This window comes from Lolium rigidum, chromosome 1 (genome assembly GCF_022539505.1).
Source record: "Lolium rigidum isolate FL_2022 chromosome 1, APGP_CSIRO_Lrig_0.1, whole genome shotgun sequence".
Taxonomy (NCBI): domain Eukaryota; kingdom Viridiplantae; phylum Streptophyta; class Magnoliopsida; order Poales; family Poaceae; genus Lolium; species Lolium rigidum.
The window spans coordinates 94,668,730-94,687,640 of NC_061508.1; the positions used below are offsets into that span (position 1 = coordinate 94,668,730).

The window sequence follows — 18,911 nt, forward strand, 5'->3', positions numbered from 1 at the left end:
GCCAACATTAGTGACCTTCTTGTTCTTCTCTTGAGTGGGTTTCTCCTTCTTGTGGTTGTTCTTCTTGTAGGGCTTGGGAGCATACCCAAGTCCATACTTTTGATTGTTTGACCTTTGCTTACTCAAAAGGTCATCCAATCCCATCTTATTCTTGGCGGTGGTGAACTTGGCTAGTTCCTTTGTCAACCTAGCATTTTCCTCAAGAATAGTTGCTTGCTCACAAGCCGATTCATTAGGATGATAGTTGAGACCATATTTGGTCACCAAGGATTCAAGATATGTATTGGTCTCAACATGCAAAGATAGTTCCTCTTGTAAGCGAACATGTTCCAACAAGTTTGGCTTGCTCACAAGTAAATGAGGTGGAGGAACTAGCAACATTTTCAGTAATAATGGGATCATTCATTGATCCAAGAGCATTCTTGTAGGTTTCTTGGAGTAGGTCATGGTTCTATCTAAGTTTCTTGAGCTCATCCTTAACAAGCTTGTTAGCTTTTTCAAGGTGGTCAAGATCCCTAGTGAGAGAAGCATGAGCAACTTCAAGCTCCTTCTTTGAAGCATCGAGCTCTTGGACCAATAGTTGAGCCCTTTCAATAGTTTCAAGGTCCTTAACTTTATCTAGTTCAGAAGTTTCAATTTGTTGCTTAAGGCCTTGAGATATGCACCTTTCGATTTTTAGCTCTTGTCTGAGGAGATTGAATCTGCGTTCTTTATCATTCAAATGATATTCTAATTTCTCAATAGACTCGTCCCTTTCTTTGAGGGAGTCCATCAAGAAATCAAACTTGACAAGAGCCTCACCATGAAGAGTGCATCTAACTTTGTAAAGTTCCTTAAGCATAGCTACCTCATCTTGATTTTCAGTTTCATCATCAAGAACACTAGATAGAGAAGGTGGGGATTCCATTACCTTTGTTTCCCTTGCCAAGAGACAATGATCGTAGAGGAGGGAGAGTCATCAGAGTCATCATCATGAGTTGTTCTTGCCATGAAGGAAGAACCAATATCATTCTTGTGGAGTAATCCTTGGAGTAGTCATATGTGAAGAGTGATCCGGGTTTGGAGAAGGCCAAACCAGCCACTCCGACCTCCTTCTCCTCATCTTCTTCCTCTTCATCGGAAGTGTACTCAGCCCCAACAAAGGCTCTTCCCTTGTTCTTCTTGTATCGTTCATTGATTGGGTTTGGCTTCAATCTTGGCTTGACCCCATTGACAAACTTCGACTTGTCCACCCTTTTCTCATAAGGGCACTCATTTGCAAAGTGACTATCTTCATCACAGTTGTAGCACGTTCTCTTGTTCTTCTCATTGAAGGATATTGGGAACTTCTTCTTGTACTTCTTGGCAAAGAAGGCAAAGTCTATCGCGATGTCACTAGTTGAATCCATCTCTTCATCTTCTTTGATTTCATAGGCTTCTTCTCTTTTTTGGTCAGCCCTAGCCTTCACAGCAAGGTTGTGTGAGGATTCATCGACACGGTTCATCGCCATGAGCCTTTCTCCTGTCTTGGCCATGTTGTCATTGGCTGCCACATAGGAGACTAGATCATCTGCCTTCGGATCAGCTTGCTTGGTAAGGATTTGCAAGTTGAGTGCAAGGTTGGTGTCCTTTTGTTTGACGGCAATCATGGCAATGACCTTGGACTTTATGAATTCTTCATTCATTTCAAAACCATCATTGTACTTTTCACATCCAAGGCCCTTGACCTTTACTCTAAGAGCACCAAGCCTTCCATAGGCATTGGCCAAGGATTCTAATTCTCTAATCATGAACATAGTTGCCTCTGTCTTTGCTGACTCATAGAGAGCTGCTTGGATCAGATTGGTTCCCTCTTGGAGTATTACAATCCGATCCCACAGCTCTTTAGCGGAGTCATTGTCATTGACTTGATCAAGGAGCTTACGGTTGATTCCACTTCTAATCTTGTCACATGCATAGGCATTGAGTTGGCGGTTGTAGAACTCAGTGGAGGTTAGCCTAATGGGATCTTGTCGCTTCTGATAACCATTCAAGATGATCTCCCAAAACTCCACACTGCAGGTGCGAATAGGAGACTCCATAGAGGATTTCCAAAAAGAAAAGTGAGTTCCATCAAAATGGGGAACATTCCCACTATGGTTTATATGAGGCATGGGTGAAGTGTTTTTGGGATAGTCATGATTGACTTCATGGAAACCTTCCGGAGGGACTGAAGTCCCACTAGTCAAGTTCTTAAGCATGGCAGTCATTTGTGCCATTTGACTTTGTACTTCATCCTCTTTCTCCTTTTTCTCAGCCTCATATGCTAAGAATCTGGATTTCATCTCCTTAACCGAAAGGTTAGAATCTTCATCCATACCCTCAAATAGTTTATCCATCTCACTCTTAAGGCTGTAAAGCCCTTAGAAAGAGTCCAGACTCTGATACCAATTGAAAGTTCAGAGATGGTAAACCTAGAGGGGGGTGAATAGGTTTCCACAAATTTTAATTCTTTCTTAGCAATATTAGGCTTTGCGGAATATAAAGGTGAGCCTAATGCAAACTAGGTGAGGAACCCAAAATGATGATACAAGTAGCTCGAGCATGAAGGCTCTCACAGGCAGTTATATCACAAGTAAGGAGTTCGGTTAGAGATAACCGATAGCACGTGGAGACGAGGGTTTATTCCCGTGTTCCCTTCCTTTGCAAGAAGGAACGTCACGTTTGGAGGGGTGGAGGTCCCACGAAGGATTCTGCAACGCCACGAAGGCTCACCCTATTCTCCGGAGCCTATCCCACAAAGGAATAGCTCACTCACTTGTGGTAGACTTTGAGGCAGCCTCCAAATCTTCACAATCTTGTCAGGAGCAAATCCACTGCCCGGATGCTTCCAGACCTCTTTTTCCCACCTAGGGTTTCCAAGCAACCCTAGAGAGCAAGTATCTCGATGAATACAAGTGGGAACAAGATTTGGCTCAGTTGAACTATAGATCAGGGCCTCCTCTATCTTTTCCCCAGAGGGATTCGAGTTTGGGTGGAGGAGGAGGGAGATCTGAGGCTTTTGGTGTTTCTATCAATGGAGTATGAGAGAGAGCTCAAGAACAGTTTGTAGTATAGTGCCTGACTGTTTAGAGGTAGGAGATGAGGTATTTATAGTGTCACTAGAAATCTGGCCGTTGCAACTTGTCCACCTCAGCATTTCTTCAAGGAACCCGGTCGACCGGGCCTGGGGCCGGGCCACCCGGCGCAGGGGCCGGTCCAACTGGGCCACATGCCGGATCATCCGGTCCTGACCGGGCCAGGTGTCGGGCCGTGACCGGGGCTGGAATTGTTGTGTGCAGTACATGGCCTCCGGATACCACCGGAGCAGGAGCCGGTTGGCGCCGGGGCGTCCGGTCCACAGCCCGGTTCGACCGGGAGAGAGACTGGACCAGTTCGGTCCAAACCGGGTGCCAGGCTGGGCCACCGTCGGGCGAAGGGGAAAAGTCCCCTGGATTGTGCCCGGTGTGCACCGGTCCAGGGGCCGATCGGCGCCGAGCCAGCCGGTGCCACGGCCGATCTGACAGGGCCTGTGACCGACCAGGTGCTGAGGAGACCTTCTTCATTTTTGTGGAAGTGGGGGGTCTCCCTTTACCTTCTTGTTGCATTGATACTCCATTATACCTATTTGGCTAATACCTGGGAATAATCTCATAGACATGTATAGACCAAATACTTATTGTTACCAAAATAATGGATAATGGTAAAATACCCTTACGGTGAGTTTATCTCCACTACAGTTTAACTGTTACTAGTATCTCGTAGATATGCTATTTGTGGTTTTGTTGTTGCAACCGTATGATATATTTTTTTATTTTCAATGCAACGAACCCATCATATCCAATCTCTCTGAATCCTGTGTGTTCTTAAGTGTGAGTAGCTACTTACTTAAGGGAGATTGGGATCGTGACACTGACACCCCATTTCTAGCCCACATAGACCACCATCTCTCTTCCTTCTGCATCGTCCCCGCTCCATCGCCGCGAAGCTCGCCGCCTCCCCCGAGACCTCGTGGGTGCCTCTGCTTGGCCGCGAACTCCTCTCTACCTCATGTTGCTCGTCTTTGGACGCTCTTGAGATCCAGATCGATCCACTCGTCTGTGAAGGTTGAGCTGGCCCTCACTCTACCCCGCAGGTGCACCGGCCTCCTCCTCCTCCTCCTCCGACGGCCGTCACCTCCCTCTCTACCGCATGTGGCCTCATCAGACCATAGCAGCAACATTCCTCCCAACTGAACCAGCTCGAGCTCCCTCTCTGTCAAGGTAGTAGCATATCCTGCTCATTCTTTGCATTTTCTCCGCTCTTTGTTTGCAATTCGGTGGCCTATAATATCGCAGCACTTAAGGAATATTTTTGTGGGCGATAAAATTGCAGCACTATGACATGTAACCACATCATTAATTCAAGAAATGAAGAAAGCTCCCAACTATTAGCTTCTCTAGTAACTGGCATTCTACACGTCCCAATCAGGCGAATTCCTCCAAAGAAAAGAAAGGCAGGTCGGATAGAGTCCATGACGGCGGCTCAGAAAGAGTCAAACTCTAACTAAACGTGGAGAAAAAAACAAAAATGCAAGGGACAAAAGTGTAAGAAGACACAGTCGGCCCAAATATCATTCCTCTTCTCTTCTCCCTGCGTTGCGTCCATTTGGAAAGCAAGTGGAAGCTCCGGGTTTTAAGTCCCAATTAGTGCCGCTTCTAGCTTAGTTAATCAATTCCTTTTGTTTGTTTATATCTCTCTCTCTCCTCCCTCCTCATCTCCACCTCCACCTCCGCTGGCTGCCTGCGGGCCAATCCGATCCCATCGCCGCCACCGAGCTCCAGATCCACCTCAACCTCATCCCATCGCCGCCACCGAGCTCCAGATCCACCACCGCAGCCCGCCGCCGAGCTCCAGCACGGTGACCCCCGCTCTCCGGACCCCTAGCTCTTCCATTCGAACCCAGTTCGGAGGCCGCCTCCCCTGCTCCGCTGCTCCTCGCATTGGGCCGGGTTAGCAGCTGGGCGGGTTCCCTGCGCGCGATTCGGCGCGTTCGTTTCACCTGCTGCTCCGGGACTCAAGGTGCGTACGTACGTAGCTTGGGCTTCCAACTGAATTCTGCTGGTTTCGGTTTCCCTTGGTGCGCCCGGGTGCTCGGGATTGGATCCAGCTCGGAATGCGGCGAGCGGAACCAGGTGGCGATTTGGTCAGAGTTTGACTTTTTTTCGAGCCGCCGCCGTGGACTCTTTCCGAGCTGCCTTTCTTTCTTTTTGGAGGAATTCGCCTGATTGGGACGTGTAGATCACCTACCGCGAACCAGTTCCACGACCAGCTTATTCCGAGAAGTTGGGTAGGCTTTGGTGCTGCTGTGTTTTGCTTTAGCCTAACTGGCTTGTTTTAGGACTTTCCATATCTGAATCGCATCGGAATCTGTGCTAGAACAGCCGCCAGTTGGCTGGGGCGCTGCTGGTCTGTACTCTGTAGGACCAAATCTTGGTAGATCGCCATAGAATGCCAGCTTACTTGAGAAGCTAATGATTGGGAGCATGCTTGCTTGATTGCTGATTTATCATGATCTCTCGAATTAATGCCGTGGTTACCTTTTGATCTAAAAATGTTGCGCTTAACCTCGTACTCTGGCAAATGCAGGGGAAGGAAGGTGCCAGTTGAACCCTGGTGTGGTAGCCTTCGCATCAAATCAGCCGGAGCTTGATGATCCCGAGATGGTGAGGAGCTGAAAGTGCCTACAGTGTCACGGTGGGGCAGCAGCAAGGACATGACTGTCATGCCGCCTGTATCTCGCCAGCGGGCTGCGGCCAAGAAGCCCATGTGGATCATCGTTCTCCTCTGCCTCGTCTGCGTTGTGTTGATCGGGGCGTACGTCTACCCGCCCCACCACTACTCGCAGTGCTACCTCTCCTCTTCTAGTGTCTGCACACCTTTCAAAGATTGGCTCCCTTCGTACGGCCGCCGGGAGAAAACTGATGAGGAGATCATTTCCGCCGCGGTTATCAGGGATATCCTCGCAATGCCCATGCCTGTGTCCAAGACTCCCAAGATCGCTCTTATGTTCTTGACGCCCGGTTCATTGCCCTTCGAGAAATTGTGGGAGAAGTTTTTGCAGGTTTGCCTGATTTCACCTGCTGTCATTGTGCAATTTAACGAGTATAGATCATTTATTGGGTTTTCATTATTGCCAATGCATCATCAATGTTTTCATGTTTTTAATAACAAGATAGCAGTTGATACTTATCATTTATTCTGCTCAATATAGCAGTTGATAATTGCCATTTATTGACAGGATTAGCTTACTGTAAGCATTTATCTTTGAGCAGTGGAACGTTGAGGGATTCCTTGTCTGCATAGATAAATTAAACCGATCCTCTTGCCTGATTTCACCTGCTGTCATTGTGCAATTTTAGGAGTATAGATCATTTAAGGTTTCTTTGGGTTTTCATTATTGCCAATGCATCATCAATGTTTTTATGTTTTTAATAACAAGATAGAAGTTGATACTTACCATTATTTCAATAATGAATGCATGCTGCTGACAATATTAGCTTAGTGTAAGCATTTATCTTTGAGCAGTGGAACGTTGAGGGATTCCTTGTCTGCATAGATAAATTAAACCGATCCTCTTGACCAAGCCTATAATACTATCTTGCTAGCATGCACTTGTCAACTATAATCTCCTCCCTCCTTGCTAGTAACCTCTCTGCATGTCTACATAATGTGATATTCTTTATTGTTTATGTGGCATGTGAACTTAAACAAAATCACTTTGACTTTACACAGGGTCATGAGGGGAGATACTCCATCTATGTGCACGCGTCGCGTCAGAAGCCTGTGCATTCCAGTTCTCTCTTTGCTGGCCGAGATATTCATAGTGACGCGGTAATAATTCTCACACTTCAATCTTTCAGAGGTTGTCATGGTTGTTTTGTCTAAACTTTCTTGTCTTGAAGAGATTGTGAAGTAAAATCTGTCCTCTATGTTTTCAAAGCTTATGCCTAGAAGAAAGTTATTTCTGTAACTTTTGTGTTGCATTACTTGTATCCTCGAGGCCAGTACTAGTATCATGAGGTACAGTTCTTCAGACTTAAAGACCACTATTAGCTGTTTGGATTGGGATGCCTAAAATTCTGAATGTACTAAGTTTGTAAATCAAAGGGCTTCTTACAATGCATGTATCTTTTCAGGTTTCTCTTCTAATGATTATCATACTGTGTTGCATGTTCGCTGTTGAATTTGAATAGAGTATGTAATTGGTATGCAGGTTGTATGGGGAAAGATTTCAATGATAGATGCGGAGAAGAGATTATTAGCAAATGCACTGGAAGACGCTGATAATCAATTTTTTGTCCTGCTTTCTGATAGGTTTGTATTCCTGATTATGGATTACTTCCTTTTTGGATTTTAACCAATTATTTCACCATACTGAAACCACTCTTTTCTTTGTGTCACAGCTGTGTTCCGCTGCATTCATTTGACTATGTCTTTAATTACCTGATGGGAACAAACATTAGTTTTGTTGATTGGTAAGAACACCAAAACTTGTATTCCTTTACCGTTTTGGAATATAGGAAGTAAAGGGGAATAGTGAAACAAGTGGTGTTGGCCAGTACCACCAGGGCGTCGTTGATTAGTTTTTACACCGTGTTATCGCTTGCAGATGTCCATGTCTGAGTGTTTTGATTTTTTTCTGTCTTTATTATCATTTGTAGCTTCCAGGATCCTGGTCCACATGGAAATGGAAGGTATTCTCTTGAGATGCTTCCTGAAATTGAGGAGAGAGACTTCAGAAAGGGTGCTCAGGTACAGAGTTTTCTGAAGTAGTTCTTTTTATTGCTGGTAGTGATTAGTATTATATATAATACTTGCGGGCCCAACTTCTGTCATTTCAGTTGTATACTAGTTATCAGTTTTTTCATGATACAAACCTGACATGTTCAGAAGTTGATTATTGAGTATTAGACTCTTATCTCATATGCTTTCTTGTGTAATTGTTGCTCTTATTATAGTGGTTTGCAATCACGCGGAGGCATGCTTTAATGATTCTGGCCGACAATCTTTACTACAAGAAGTTCAAGCTATATTGCAAGGTGTGTATTCTTTTCTAGAGTTGCAATCTTTTGTGGACATATACCAGGTATTTCAATAGGAAATTTGCTCATGATGTTAACTGTATTTCTACTTTGTTGCACTGTAAGGTTGACTGTGAAATCTGTATATATCTTTTTAATATAAAGTCCAGAGTTGTTATAATAAAACTGTTGTATAGATTTCAGTAATTTTCTCTAATTGGCAAAATGTTCTTTCATGCCCCTCCAACTGCCTCGCAAATAGGCCTTAATGAACTGAAGTATGGTTTTGATAACCACTATCATAAACATAAACAAATTATGTGCAAACCCCGTTGCAAAGTTGTCTTTTTTCCCTTAGCAAAAGGTAACGTATTCTAATAAGCTTAATATCGGGACTTCATATAGTCCTTCTGTGGAATACATTACCTACTGAGATGCATTTGAGCAACTGTAACTGCTCTAGTTATCAAGTCTGAACGAACTCTCACTTTTCTAGTTTTATCTGACATTTTTCTGGCAAGTCAATTTTTTGGAAGTAATGCATCTATATTGTGTGATTTGCAGCCAGCTGATGGGCGCAACTGTATTGCTGACGAGCATTATTTGCCAACCCTATTCAATGTCAGTATTTACAACCTATAGAAGTTGCACTTAGATTTTTTTCCTCCGAGTTACTTGCTAACTGCTAAGTCCTTTTATGAAACATCAGATGGTAGATCCAGGTGGAATAGCTAATTGGTCGGTTACACATGTGGATTGGTCTGAGGGGAAATGGCATCCAAGGTCATATGCAGCTGCTGATGTCAGCTATGATCTCTTGAAGAATATAACAGTATGTTTTTGCCTTGCTTGACTTTTTTCCTGAGATAATCTTTACATGTTTTTCTGTTTAGTTGCATAATCCTTACATTGATGTATTCTGATGTATTATGCAGTCTGTTGATGAGAACTTCCATGTAACAAGTGATGACAAGGTATGGCTAACACTCTGATCAATATTTGAATTATCAAAGAACAACAAATAAATTTTACATTCTACATCTTGCATGTTTACTTTTTTGTGGGTTATCTGCCACTTTACACATTTAAAATGATTTCTTTTGTGGTACTTTCCGTTTAACAAAAATCGTAATTGTCACCACGACTTTTACATGAAGTAATGAAATTTGCAACTTTGAACAACCGTACATATGATCCTATCATGCCTTCTCAACTATTTGATATACTTATTTCTAGTTTTGTCCTATTTTCAGAAACTTATGACACAGAAGCCTTGTTTGTGGAACGGATCAAAGAGTCCATGCTACCTTTTTGCTAGAAAATTTTACCCCGAAACTCTCGACAGCTTATTGAAGATATTCACCAGTTATACGTCTGTTTGACTTCAACCTGATTCTTTGCCCTCAACACATGGTTCAACTACATGGGCACGCTCTCTCCCTCCATGTAAAAATTGTGAAGTCAATCAATACTGAAGCCTCGCAACGCGGATTTGGGCCTTGAGAGGCAGGTTACTGCTGCAGCGACTGCGACAAACCTGTAGTGTTCACTCCATGGGTAGGGATGTGGTGATATTGATAGCAATGATACTGCCCTCGGTTGTAATCTATTGTGCTTTCTGTATGTTCTTATCAGTCCCCTTCACGCCCTTTTACTCTATCTTAGCCTCATTAGTTCCTGGCACCTTGAGATCATTTTTTTTGTCAATATGTTGTTATTATATGATCCATTCTTTTGTAGACACAAAGAGATAACTGAAAGTACCACATATCTTTATAGCCTTCTAATTGTTTTTGGACTACCAGATATCTTTATAATCGTGTAATTGCTTTTGCTTACTGAGTGAACGGTGCATCTCTGTTGCTTTCGGTCTACTAAATGTTCGTTTTTTCATGATGGTGTGCATATGTTCTGATCTTCTGAGGATGGCAAACTTTATTAGCAAAGTTAGTGGATTGTATAAGCAGATAATATTTCCTAAATGCCTGACATGACAACTCACCATGTGGGAAATTTGAAAAACATGGGCCCAGTTCATATCTATAACAACCAGTGTCACAGTCGTACCAGGTATATACGAGGGAGCAGCCAAGTGAAGGGGGATCGAACTGAAACTGCCCATCTTCGGACATGGCGTTTTCACCGTTTTGGGTCTCGAGCTCAAAGGCTCCGCATCTCCAGTCGCGTCCCCCGAAAGGATTTGGAGCGCGTCAGATAAAAAAGTTTCTCAGCCGTGTCTACCAAAGCCTCTTTTTATCCGGCGCGATCCGATACGGTGTCCGGCGCCCCGAGCCTGTCCCCGCCCCACAGGGGACAGTTCGGGCACGCTGAACACAACGAAAAACGAGGCAGGTTCCCACCTATCGGACTATTTACATAAACCGTTGGTTCGCGCCTTTTTTCTCGTCGCACCTTCCCTCCCGCGCCTCCCACCCCTCCGCCGCCGCTGGATTTACCGACCGTTTCGACGGATGATCTCTTCTGAGAGTCAGCACCGTCGTCACGACTGGCACTCTCGCCGGACGTTTTGCTGTCGCCGCTTCGCCAACGCATCCCAGAACATGGCGTCAAATCCGCCCCACCTCCGCGCACACAAGGTGTTCGACGACTTGCCAGATAGGCGCGATTGGCCGCTGTTCGTTGCCTCGTCTGCCGCGGCGCAATTTTAACCATTGATTTTGCTTCAGACTTGGATAGCACGACGAGATGCTTTGTCCGGCTGTTGGAGGACGAGCAAGCCTTCGACGATGACCTCCGGGAGCATTTGCTGATCATCACGTCCTTCTAGAACATGCTTGACGTCGAGGCTGAGAAGAGGAAGAGGCTGCGCCGCGGAGGATCAAGGCCGGGAAGAAAGAAGTCGAAGCCGTGGCATAGGATGGAGGGGCATACCATGCTGCACAACGACTACTTCGCAGATGATGCAACACAGGCCGACAATTTTCGGCGCCGGTATAGGATGAGCAAGGGTTTGTTCATGAATATCCTCCACGGCGTTCGAGAATTCGACCCCTACTTCAAGCTCAAGCACGACGCTGTAGGCGTTGTCTGGTTCTCGTCGATTCAGAAGTGCACCGCCGCCATGAGGATGCTTGCATACGGAGCACCTGCCGATACACATGACGACTATGTTCGCATGAGTGAGTCTACTATCATTGAGTGCATGTACAAGTTTTGCCGAGCTATGGTGGGAAAGTTTGGTAAATAGTATTTGAGAGGCCAACTGAGGAAGAGACTGCAATGATCATGGCACAAAATGCTGCTAGAGGATTCCCTGTAATGCTTGGAAGCATCGATTGCATGCACTGGTCATGGAAGAACTGCCTGTGTGCCTGGCAATGTATATACAAAGGCCGTCATGGATATTGGAGTGTGGTGCTTAAAGCTGTGGCAGATTATGACGTGTGGATTTGGCATTCTTTCTTTGGCATGGCGGGATCACACAATGACATCAACGTGTTGCAGCAATCTCCGGTGTTCAGCAAACTAGAGGAAGGGCATGCTCCACCATGCAACTATGAGATCAATGGCCACAAATATACCAAAGACTATTATCTAGCCGATTGTATATATCCAAATTGGGTCACTTTTGTCAAAATAATCTCGGCTCCATCAAGTCAGAAGAATTCACACTTTGCTACGCGATAGGAGGCTTACAGGAATGATGTCGAGCGGGCATTTGGTGTGCTTCAAGCTAAATTTGCAATTGTCCGGTACCCTGCTCTAAGCTGGTCCCACGACCAAATGTGAGAGGTGATGCAGGCTTATGTGATCATGCACAACATGATCATCGAGGATGACAACAAGAATCATGCCAGGACACATGTTGGTCCCTATGAGTGTCAGGGCCCTCTTGCGGCGGTTGATCATGAGTTGCCCGCAGATTTTGCTGATTTCCTCGCCATGCACGCAGAGATCCATGACAACAATGTTCACGATCAACTTCAAGCTGATCTCGTTGAGCATATGTGGAGGATCATAGGATTATGAACAAATGCCGCGACACCTTGATCTAGCCCTATTTATTAGATTTGTTTAGTTGTTTAGTTGTTTTATTGTTTGTTGTATTTTAATTTGAAACAATCTCCGCAAACATATTTATTTGTATGCTATAATTAATAAATGGTTGTACTTTTAAAAACTCTTTATAAAAAGTTTGGGGGCAGTTGGGGGACGCGGCTGGGGAGCGACATCCCCAAACACGGCACGAACAAAACACATTCCCCAAACGCTCAATCCACACTATTTAAGGGACGGTTTAGGGACCGACTGGAAATGCTCTTATCTCTACCATTCGATTCGATGGAGCTCCTTGATCTGAGCCAAAATCAGTTTTGAGGAAAGACAGTAAACTATACACAGAAAAATACGTCATGTACTGACATGTACCATGTAAAAAACTGTTCCCACCATCTCTCTGTGCAGCAATTCTGACCCATCCGCCCATGCCGAAACGAGCTTTTCTTAGGGTATCTTCAGCGGTGTGACGCATTTTAGAATTCGGAAATGTTCGCGTGCGTCCATTTGCACGGCTAAAATGGTCAAAATTGACCGCGCGTCCGTTTGCGTTGGGGGTGGCTCCAGCGGCACGACGCATTTTTTTGGCCGAATCATTTTTTTAACATGAAAAAATAATTTACATAGTTCAACACATTTCTTCTATAAATGTCCCTAGACTACCCAGCCATCCAAGGCACCTGAGAGGGGCACATCAATCCTGGCCGCACGTTTGTGAAACCCACCTCCCACTTTCTTCCTCAGCCGTCCGATGTGGTGAAATTTTTCTCACCAGTTGCTTCTCTGGATGAGTCTATGACGATTGGGCCCTCTTGTGAATGGGGTCCCGTGGCTAAGAGAAGAGGGCAAATGATTCGCGTTGCTCGTTTTTTCCAATACAGTGAAAACCTAGACTACCACGATTGGTTCCAGACCGCCTCTCGTCCCCCAATCCGCCTTACTCAGCCGCCGCCTCCTCTCCTCCTCCCCCAATTCGTCCGCTCCTGAGGGCAGTGCTGGAGCTCGCCGGACGGCCGACATCCTCTCCTCCTGCCAAATCTCCGCATCCTCTCCTCCTCCCCAATCGCGCGGCGGACGAGGTCCCTGGCGCGAGGCGGATCCTCGGCAGCGGCGAACGGAGGCGTCGGGCGCGGCCGGAGACGGTCCGGCGCGTGACGGAACCGCGGCGGCTTCGACTGGAGGCGCCGGGCCTCGGCCGCGGCGCGGAGGCCGGGACTAAGATCCAGGCTCGCGCGCGTCCTGCTCGTCGACAAGGTGGACTACCTCCAGTGGATCGGCACCGCCGCGGCCTTCTTCTTCGTCACCATCCTCGTCGTCGCCTTCCTCCCCGGATCGCTCGTCCTCGACATCCCCGCCATGCCGCTCCCCTCCAGGCGCGCCAGCGCTGGCGCGGGCAGGACCCACCCCTTGCCGCCTCCCGGGCTGGACAGCGGCGAGGGCCTCGCGTTCGAGCCGACCAGGCTGCGGGAGAGGTGGGCGAGGGAGCGGAGGGAGGAGGCCGAGAGCCTGGCGGACCTCGGGATGCCCGTGAAGAGGGCCGGGGCACGGAAGCCGCGCCTCGCGTTGGTGAGTTGTTGTTGAGCTCGTGGGTGGCGTGGTGATTGGGGGCTAGCTCCGTTTTCTCGCGATTTTTTTGGTTTTAATTTGTTCCTTATTTCCGTTCGTTTGCGCTCCGCCCGAGTAGGTGTTCGCCAATCTCGCTCCCGGTGCAATGCAGCTTCAGATGGTCAGCGTCGCATCCGTGCTAGAGGCGATGGGCTACGAAATGAAGGTGCGTGCGTGCGTGGCTCAACTCATTTGCAATGTATGAAAATCTGAGGGTTATTAGGTCATTTCAGACGTGAAAAGCACAATTGCATGGTTTGTTGAAGATTTGTATCATTTACTGATTCAAAATTTTAAGCAATGTTGGTACTGAGGCGAAGTTTTCTACCTCAGGAACTTGGATGTAAGGGCGGCCCTGGTGTGGGAGGCGGCGTGGCCTCGGCAGAAGGACCAGACGGAGTCCAGTGTGGAAGGGAGCAAGAAGGAAGGGACAATTTTTCGGGTCGATTATTGTTGTTCTGGGTTGATTACCACATCAACTAAGTTGTGTTCTTTTTAAGCTCTCGATCTGGAGCTGTACATGCCCAGGATGGTCTTGACGGCGCTGCTGCTACTGGTATTCCTCTCTTCTCGATATTTATTATTTTGTTTCTTACTTTCTAGGCTTATTTGTGTTGCCTCAAATATGAGACTGGTGAGGGTGTTCCTAGGCTGAATATGGCTGCTATTTGGGTACCGGGTGACATGGTTTGAATGGGGCATCTTGGGTAATTATTTGATCACCAAAGATTTTGGTTTGCTGTGAAGGGCACAATTATTTGAGCACGGAAGGAAACAAAGGTGCATGGTCTCATGAAGAGGGCATTCTTTTATGTGAGGTCATAGCTGAATTGAATATGATTGATGAATGTTCATTTGACTTTTGCGCATAATGGGTCTACAATTATTTATGTGTGGTGTATCTCAAGGGTGTTTTTGAGCAGTGATGATGATCTTGCCGATTCAGTCCGCTGATGAGTCTAATACTAGATGTTGTTGTTGCTCTTGCAGGCTTGGTACAGACATCTCGTCATCCCTGCTGTCTGCGCTCCTCAACTGAATGTCGGCGTGGACGCCGGCGCATTCCCGAGGGTGCATTTGAGCAGCGACGGTCATCTTGCTAATGATCTACCATGAGGATTTCACGTATGTTTTGCCCATCTTTTGTTTGATATGAAGAACCACATAGTTTTGATCCATTAATTTTTACCTAACATCAGGTAGGTCATGTCACAATTGTTACCTATTCATATGACTTCTTCCTGTAGGAGTAGGATGCAATTGAGCAAGCATACATCCCTAAGACACTTCATTGTTATTTTTGTAGCTAGGGGAAGAGACCATGGGAAGCAAGGGGAAAGTTTGGAAGTTGGTAAGTCATTTACCATAGCTCTCAACCATGGCCTGGTAATAGTCTTCTTGTTATCTTTTTATTTTCCAATGAAAACCTGCAGGGGACGATAATAGTGGGAAATTGTAAGTGTGTTTTGTTTACAGGCATTGACATGCATATCTTATTTAAACCTTGAGGCTCTAAAGTCCTAATAAGCATATCTTATTTAAACCTTGAGGCTCTAGCATTTCCAAATTTCAACACATGAATTGTCTAGGAAGATTTCGAACTAAGCAGAAATCAAATAATATTTTGATGTATCTCCTGATGACGCGATTACTGATCAGCATGGCTGTTTCTCTAAATCTATTTAACGTATTTACCATTGGCTGGGGTTTTGCAAATTCGGGGCAATCGCCTGCCGCTGCGGTCATATGAAAATGCAGCCAATGTGTTGGCCTCAGCTGATTTCCTGGGAATCATGTGTGGAGTAAGTAATTGTCAAATTAGTTTTTCAAAATTCTACTGTGTGCTCCTATGTTAGTTTGCATTGACTTCTGGCACATCTTGTAGGCGAGTTCAGGAGCTTTTATAATTTTAAGCCGCAAATACTTGTTTTTGTCGCCTGCATCGTTTCAGCCCATGATGAAACTATGATGGTTTCGGTTACATTTTCTATTGGTGAGAAGTGTGCAAGGCGGTCACTTGTTGTGTATAAGTAGAATGGAGTAATTGGTGTGGGAGTTGACGTGGTCACGTGGCACTGGAGCCGTATACGTTGTTGTGCCAAATTCGTGTAAGATAGCGTATTTATCTTTTGAATGTTAGATTCTGTAGGTCACTATCCACATTTGTCAACACGCATAAAAGAAGGTCTACCGGTCAAGCAAAACCATTTACTGTTGTCTCGTAGTTGCTTCTGATAAGCTTGCCCTTCAGCTTCTAACCTAGAAGCAAAGTAAACCTGCTAAAACATAACTGTTATTTTTTTTGGTTGAATTATGTTTTTTATAAGCCCGCGAAGAATAAAATGATCTGTTAGAAGCTTCAGATTGATGCCAAATAAATGGGTAAACCTGTATTTTATCGTGCGTTAGCTGACAACATTGTGCATTCACATGACTCCTGCTTCAAACATTAGCTGACAGCTTTTTTGATTGCTATGTTTGTAATCATACACTTTACCATTCCTTATTTATTCCACCTGTGAATATGTGTGCTGGTAGGGTTGGTAGAAATATGAGCACTGATTTTGTGCATCAGGAGTTTGAGTACCAGGTTGCTTACAGAAAGTTCTGCTTTTGGCAAAAGTAGAGTGTTCTATACACAGATCTACGAGCCCCTGTACATGGGACAGGCTCCCCTACCTGTACCGTATAAGCGCTACTTATGTCGCACAAATGGGCTGGTTAGGTCACATACTCGCTGTTAGGCGGGTGATCAAACGGATACCGATTACCAAATTTTTAGAACCTTGCAGAGATAAGAGCTGAATAGTTTATGGATTAGGAATGCAGTATCCTATGAGATTTTCGTTGTATATTAGAAATTTGATTCAGTATCCAAAATGGTTTTCAGGTGGATAATTGTCACTTTATTTTTGTTGCTTGATATGCCTGTGTCTTTGCAGACCTATTGGTGCAATGGTCTAAAATGACATACCAATAATACCATATCCCATAGATGCATATATCAAGTATAGAGCTATTCACGGTCTGCATTCTGGATCCTACTTTCATTACTAAAAGTGAGGCATGTGCTGATGCTACTTCTGGCATATGGATCACATAACTCATATGGGTTTGTTTGAATAAGTGAGATGGATATTCTGAATATTTGAATTTCAGCATTTTTACGGCATGGACCTTTCTTGGTGGACATATTTAACTGTTGTTAATGAGCTGTAGAAACCAGGTCTTCATTTTGAGTAATTGAGTTGCTGTGCGTGCTCTTAAATAGTGTTTTTTTTTTCTTTCACATATGCTCCTTGTCTTTTGTATGAATTCTTAAGCAAGCATTTTTCTCTTTATTGAAGCTTACCTTTTAAGCGAAATATATCTCTACAGGATGAAAAACTTCAAAAATTGTTGGGTCATTTCCAGAAGGACTATGAAGGTGGAGTATGTGCTGAGAACTCGGGTAAGAGGAAACAAAGCTGCCACCCTGCCTGCTCTGTAGAGGTACTGTTCTTGGATTGCTGTATCTGAAAAATCTTTTCACTACATAGGGTCACAAATGGGAGGTTATGGTTCATTCTTGTACCCCCAGCGTTCTCTGTCTGTTATATCTCAATCTAGAAGTCCTGCAGTTCCTCCAAACCATGGCAATGCCTCTAGATCACCTTATGTTCCAGTGGAGGTATACTTCTGCAGATTTCACCTTTATATGTTGACTTAATAGGATCCATGCTGTACTGCCTATATACTAGCACCGTATGAAATTTTATTATGTACTTCCAGAGTGCACGGAAGAGTCATTTTGTCAAGACTGAATTAGATAGCAGGGGAAAAGATGATTATTGTCGAAGAACATCGAATGGGATCAATGGTAATCCTCATCAACAGATTTTGAACAGAGCAGTCAATGGTCCCGAGCAAAAGGCACCTAAAATACGTATCAAGGTGAACAGCAGTAGAAGTTTGGCAAGAAATACTGCTGCTGTCTACAGATGGTCCGGGCCTCGACATTTCTCCTTCATCCTCTATGGATGACAGCCTTGGTGGGAGCGCTGGAGATCCCGAGCCCAAAAATTTACCGGATGCATCTCCGCATACCATTTTACAGGGTTACATTTTGCTCCATTAATAAATTTAATCTTGGTGAAAAAATAGTAGATGATTGATTTAAAAGAGTTATCCACTGTGTTGTTTGAACAGATAATGACCTGCCATCCTATTCCTGGAGGACTCTTGCTTTCACCACTTGCAGATAATATTATGGCGCTGAGAAAAAAGACAGCATCACGTAACAAAGGAACATGAAGCACCTGAATTTGATTATGACAAAGCGAACCGAACGAGACTCGGTGTCCCACGACCTCCGCTGCAGGAGATAACAAAAATAAGGTGTCAAATAAAAATAAGTATGTTGAAAAGAAAGATCACCTCCCAAATATCAAGAATTCACAATGCGGACATAATGATTCAACAATTGTGAATAAGGGGACTATGCCTCGATTCATTGGATATGTCGGATGATGCGGGTTCAGTCCTCTTACCTAGAAGCATGAAGACAGAACAACATTCGGTTGAGGAATCGGAAAAATTGGTGGCTGATATTCCGAATCACCCGAAGGAAACAAAGAATGGTCCACCGAAAGCACGAGGTAGGGACGCGAGTTCTTTCGAGAGATATTGAGTCAATATTAGATGTTAAAGCTGTTTCAGCAAATGATGATAATCATAAAAAGAGTCAAGGTTGTGTCTGCTTTCTTATGTTACTATTGTGAAAATGTAGGCATGAGTTTGCCATACTTGATAAGGAAGAGAATATATGAAGCTAGGCCAAAGTTAGGGTGAACACTTCTATTTCTCTTATTGAACTTTCTTGGCTTATTTGGTTCTTCCCGATGTGTCGCCTAGGTTGAAAAAATTCCTTATCGTGCACTCATTCTTATGTCTTAGGACCGACACTGCTGCTAGCTCATGTGGAACGGGCAACAAACCAAACCAGAAGTTGGTCCGATGTATCCGCAAATGTTGTATGTGTATAAGGTAGAACCTACTTACTTTGTGTATACACTTTTATGATCTTTGATACTGCTATCCCGAAATAGTTCTGTTTCTATGTCGTTCCTTTTTTCACGGGACTCTTTTGCTTCCGAGTACCGAGTACACTATAATGGTTCTTTGTTCTTTGTTCTTTTCTCTGTTTACCAGGTCATGTTCTGTACAGCCATATCTTCATGACGGGCTCGG

General features: G+C 44.8%; 2 protein-coding genes and 2 long non-coding RNA genes across 5 annotated transcripts; all 4 read left to right on the forward strand.

Annotated features, from left to right (window-relative positions):
• The first annotated feature begins 4,641 nt into the window (after positions 1-4,641).
• On the forward strand, positions 4,642-9,861 carry LOC124698391 (glycosyltransferase BC10-like). Its single transcript, XM_047230906.1, has 11 exons — positions 4,642-5,058; positions 5,626-6,100; positions 6,772-6,870; positions 7,253-7,353; positions 7,443-7,514; positions 7,701-7,791; positions 7,998-8,078; positions 8,625-8,681; positions 8,770-8,892; positions 8,996-9,034; positions 9,314-9,861. Exons 2-11 carry the CDS (start codon positions 5,753-5,755, stop codon positions 9,440-9,442), a joined length of 1,140 nt encoding a protein of 379 aa, XP_047086862.1. The 5' UTR covers positions 4,642-5,058; positions 5,626-5,752; the 3' UTR covers positions 9,443-9,861.
• Positions 9,862-13,232: 3,371 nt separating this feature from the next.
• On the forward strand, positions 13,233-17,705 carry LOC124649169 (the record flags this gene model as incomplete). Its single annotated transcript, XM_047188838.1, has 4 exons — positions 13,233-13,643; positions 17,061-17,133; positions 17,222-17,352; positions 17,454-17,705. Coding segments are annotated over 4 exons (867 nt in total), but the record flags the coding sequence as incomplete, so codon positions are not given.
• LOC124698489 lies at positions 14,017-15,243 on the forward strand. The gene is made up of 3 exons (XR_007000993.1): positions 14,017-14,238; positions 14,673-14,807; positions 14,989-15,243. It is a non-coding gene; the product is annotated as an uncharacterized LOC124698489 (long non-coding RNA).
• Positions 17,706-18,282: 577 nt separating the features above from the next.
• On the forward strand, positions 18,283-18,687 carry LOC124677996. Of its 2 annotated transcripts, XR_006994297.1 has the most exons (3): positions 18,283-18,319; positions 18,451-18,508; positions 18,618-18,687. It is a non-coding gene; the product is annotated as an uncharacterized LOC124677996 (long non-coding RNA). The 2 variants fall into 2 exon arrangements; XR_006994296.1 differs by lacking the exon at positions 18,618-18,687 and having other exon boundaries at positions 18,309-18,319; positions 18,451-18,521.
• Positions 18,688-18,911: the final 224 nt, after the last annotated feature.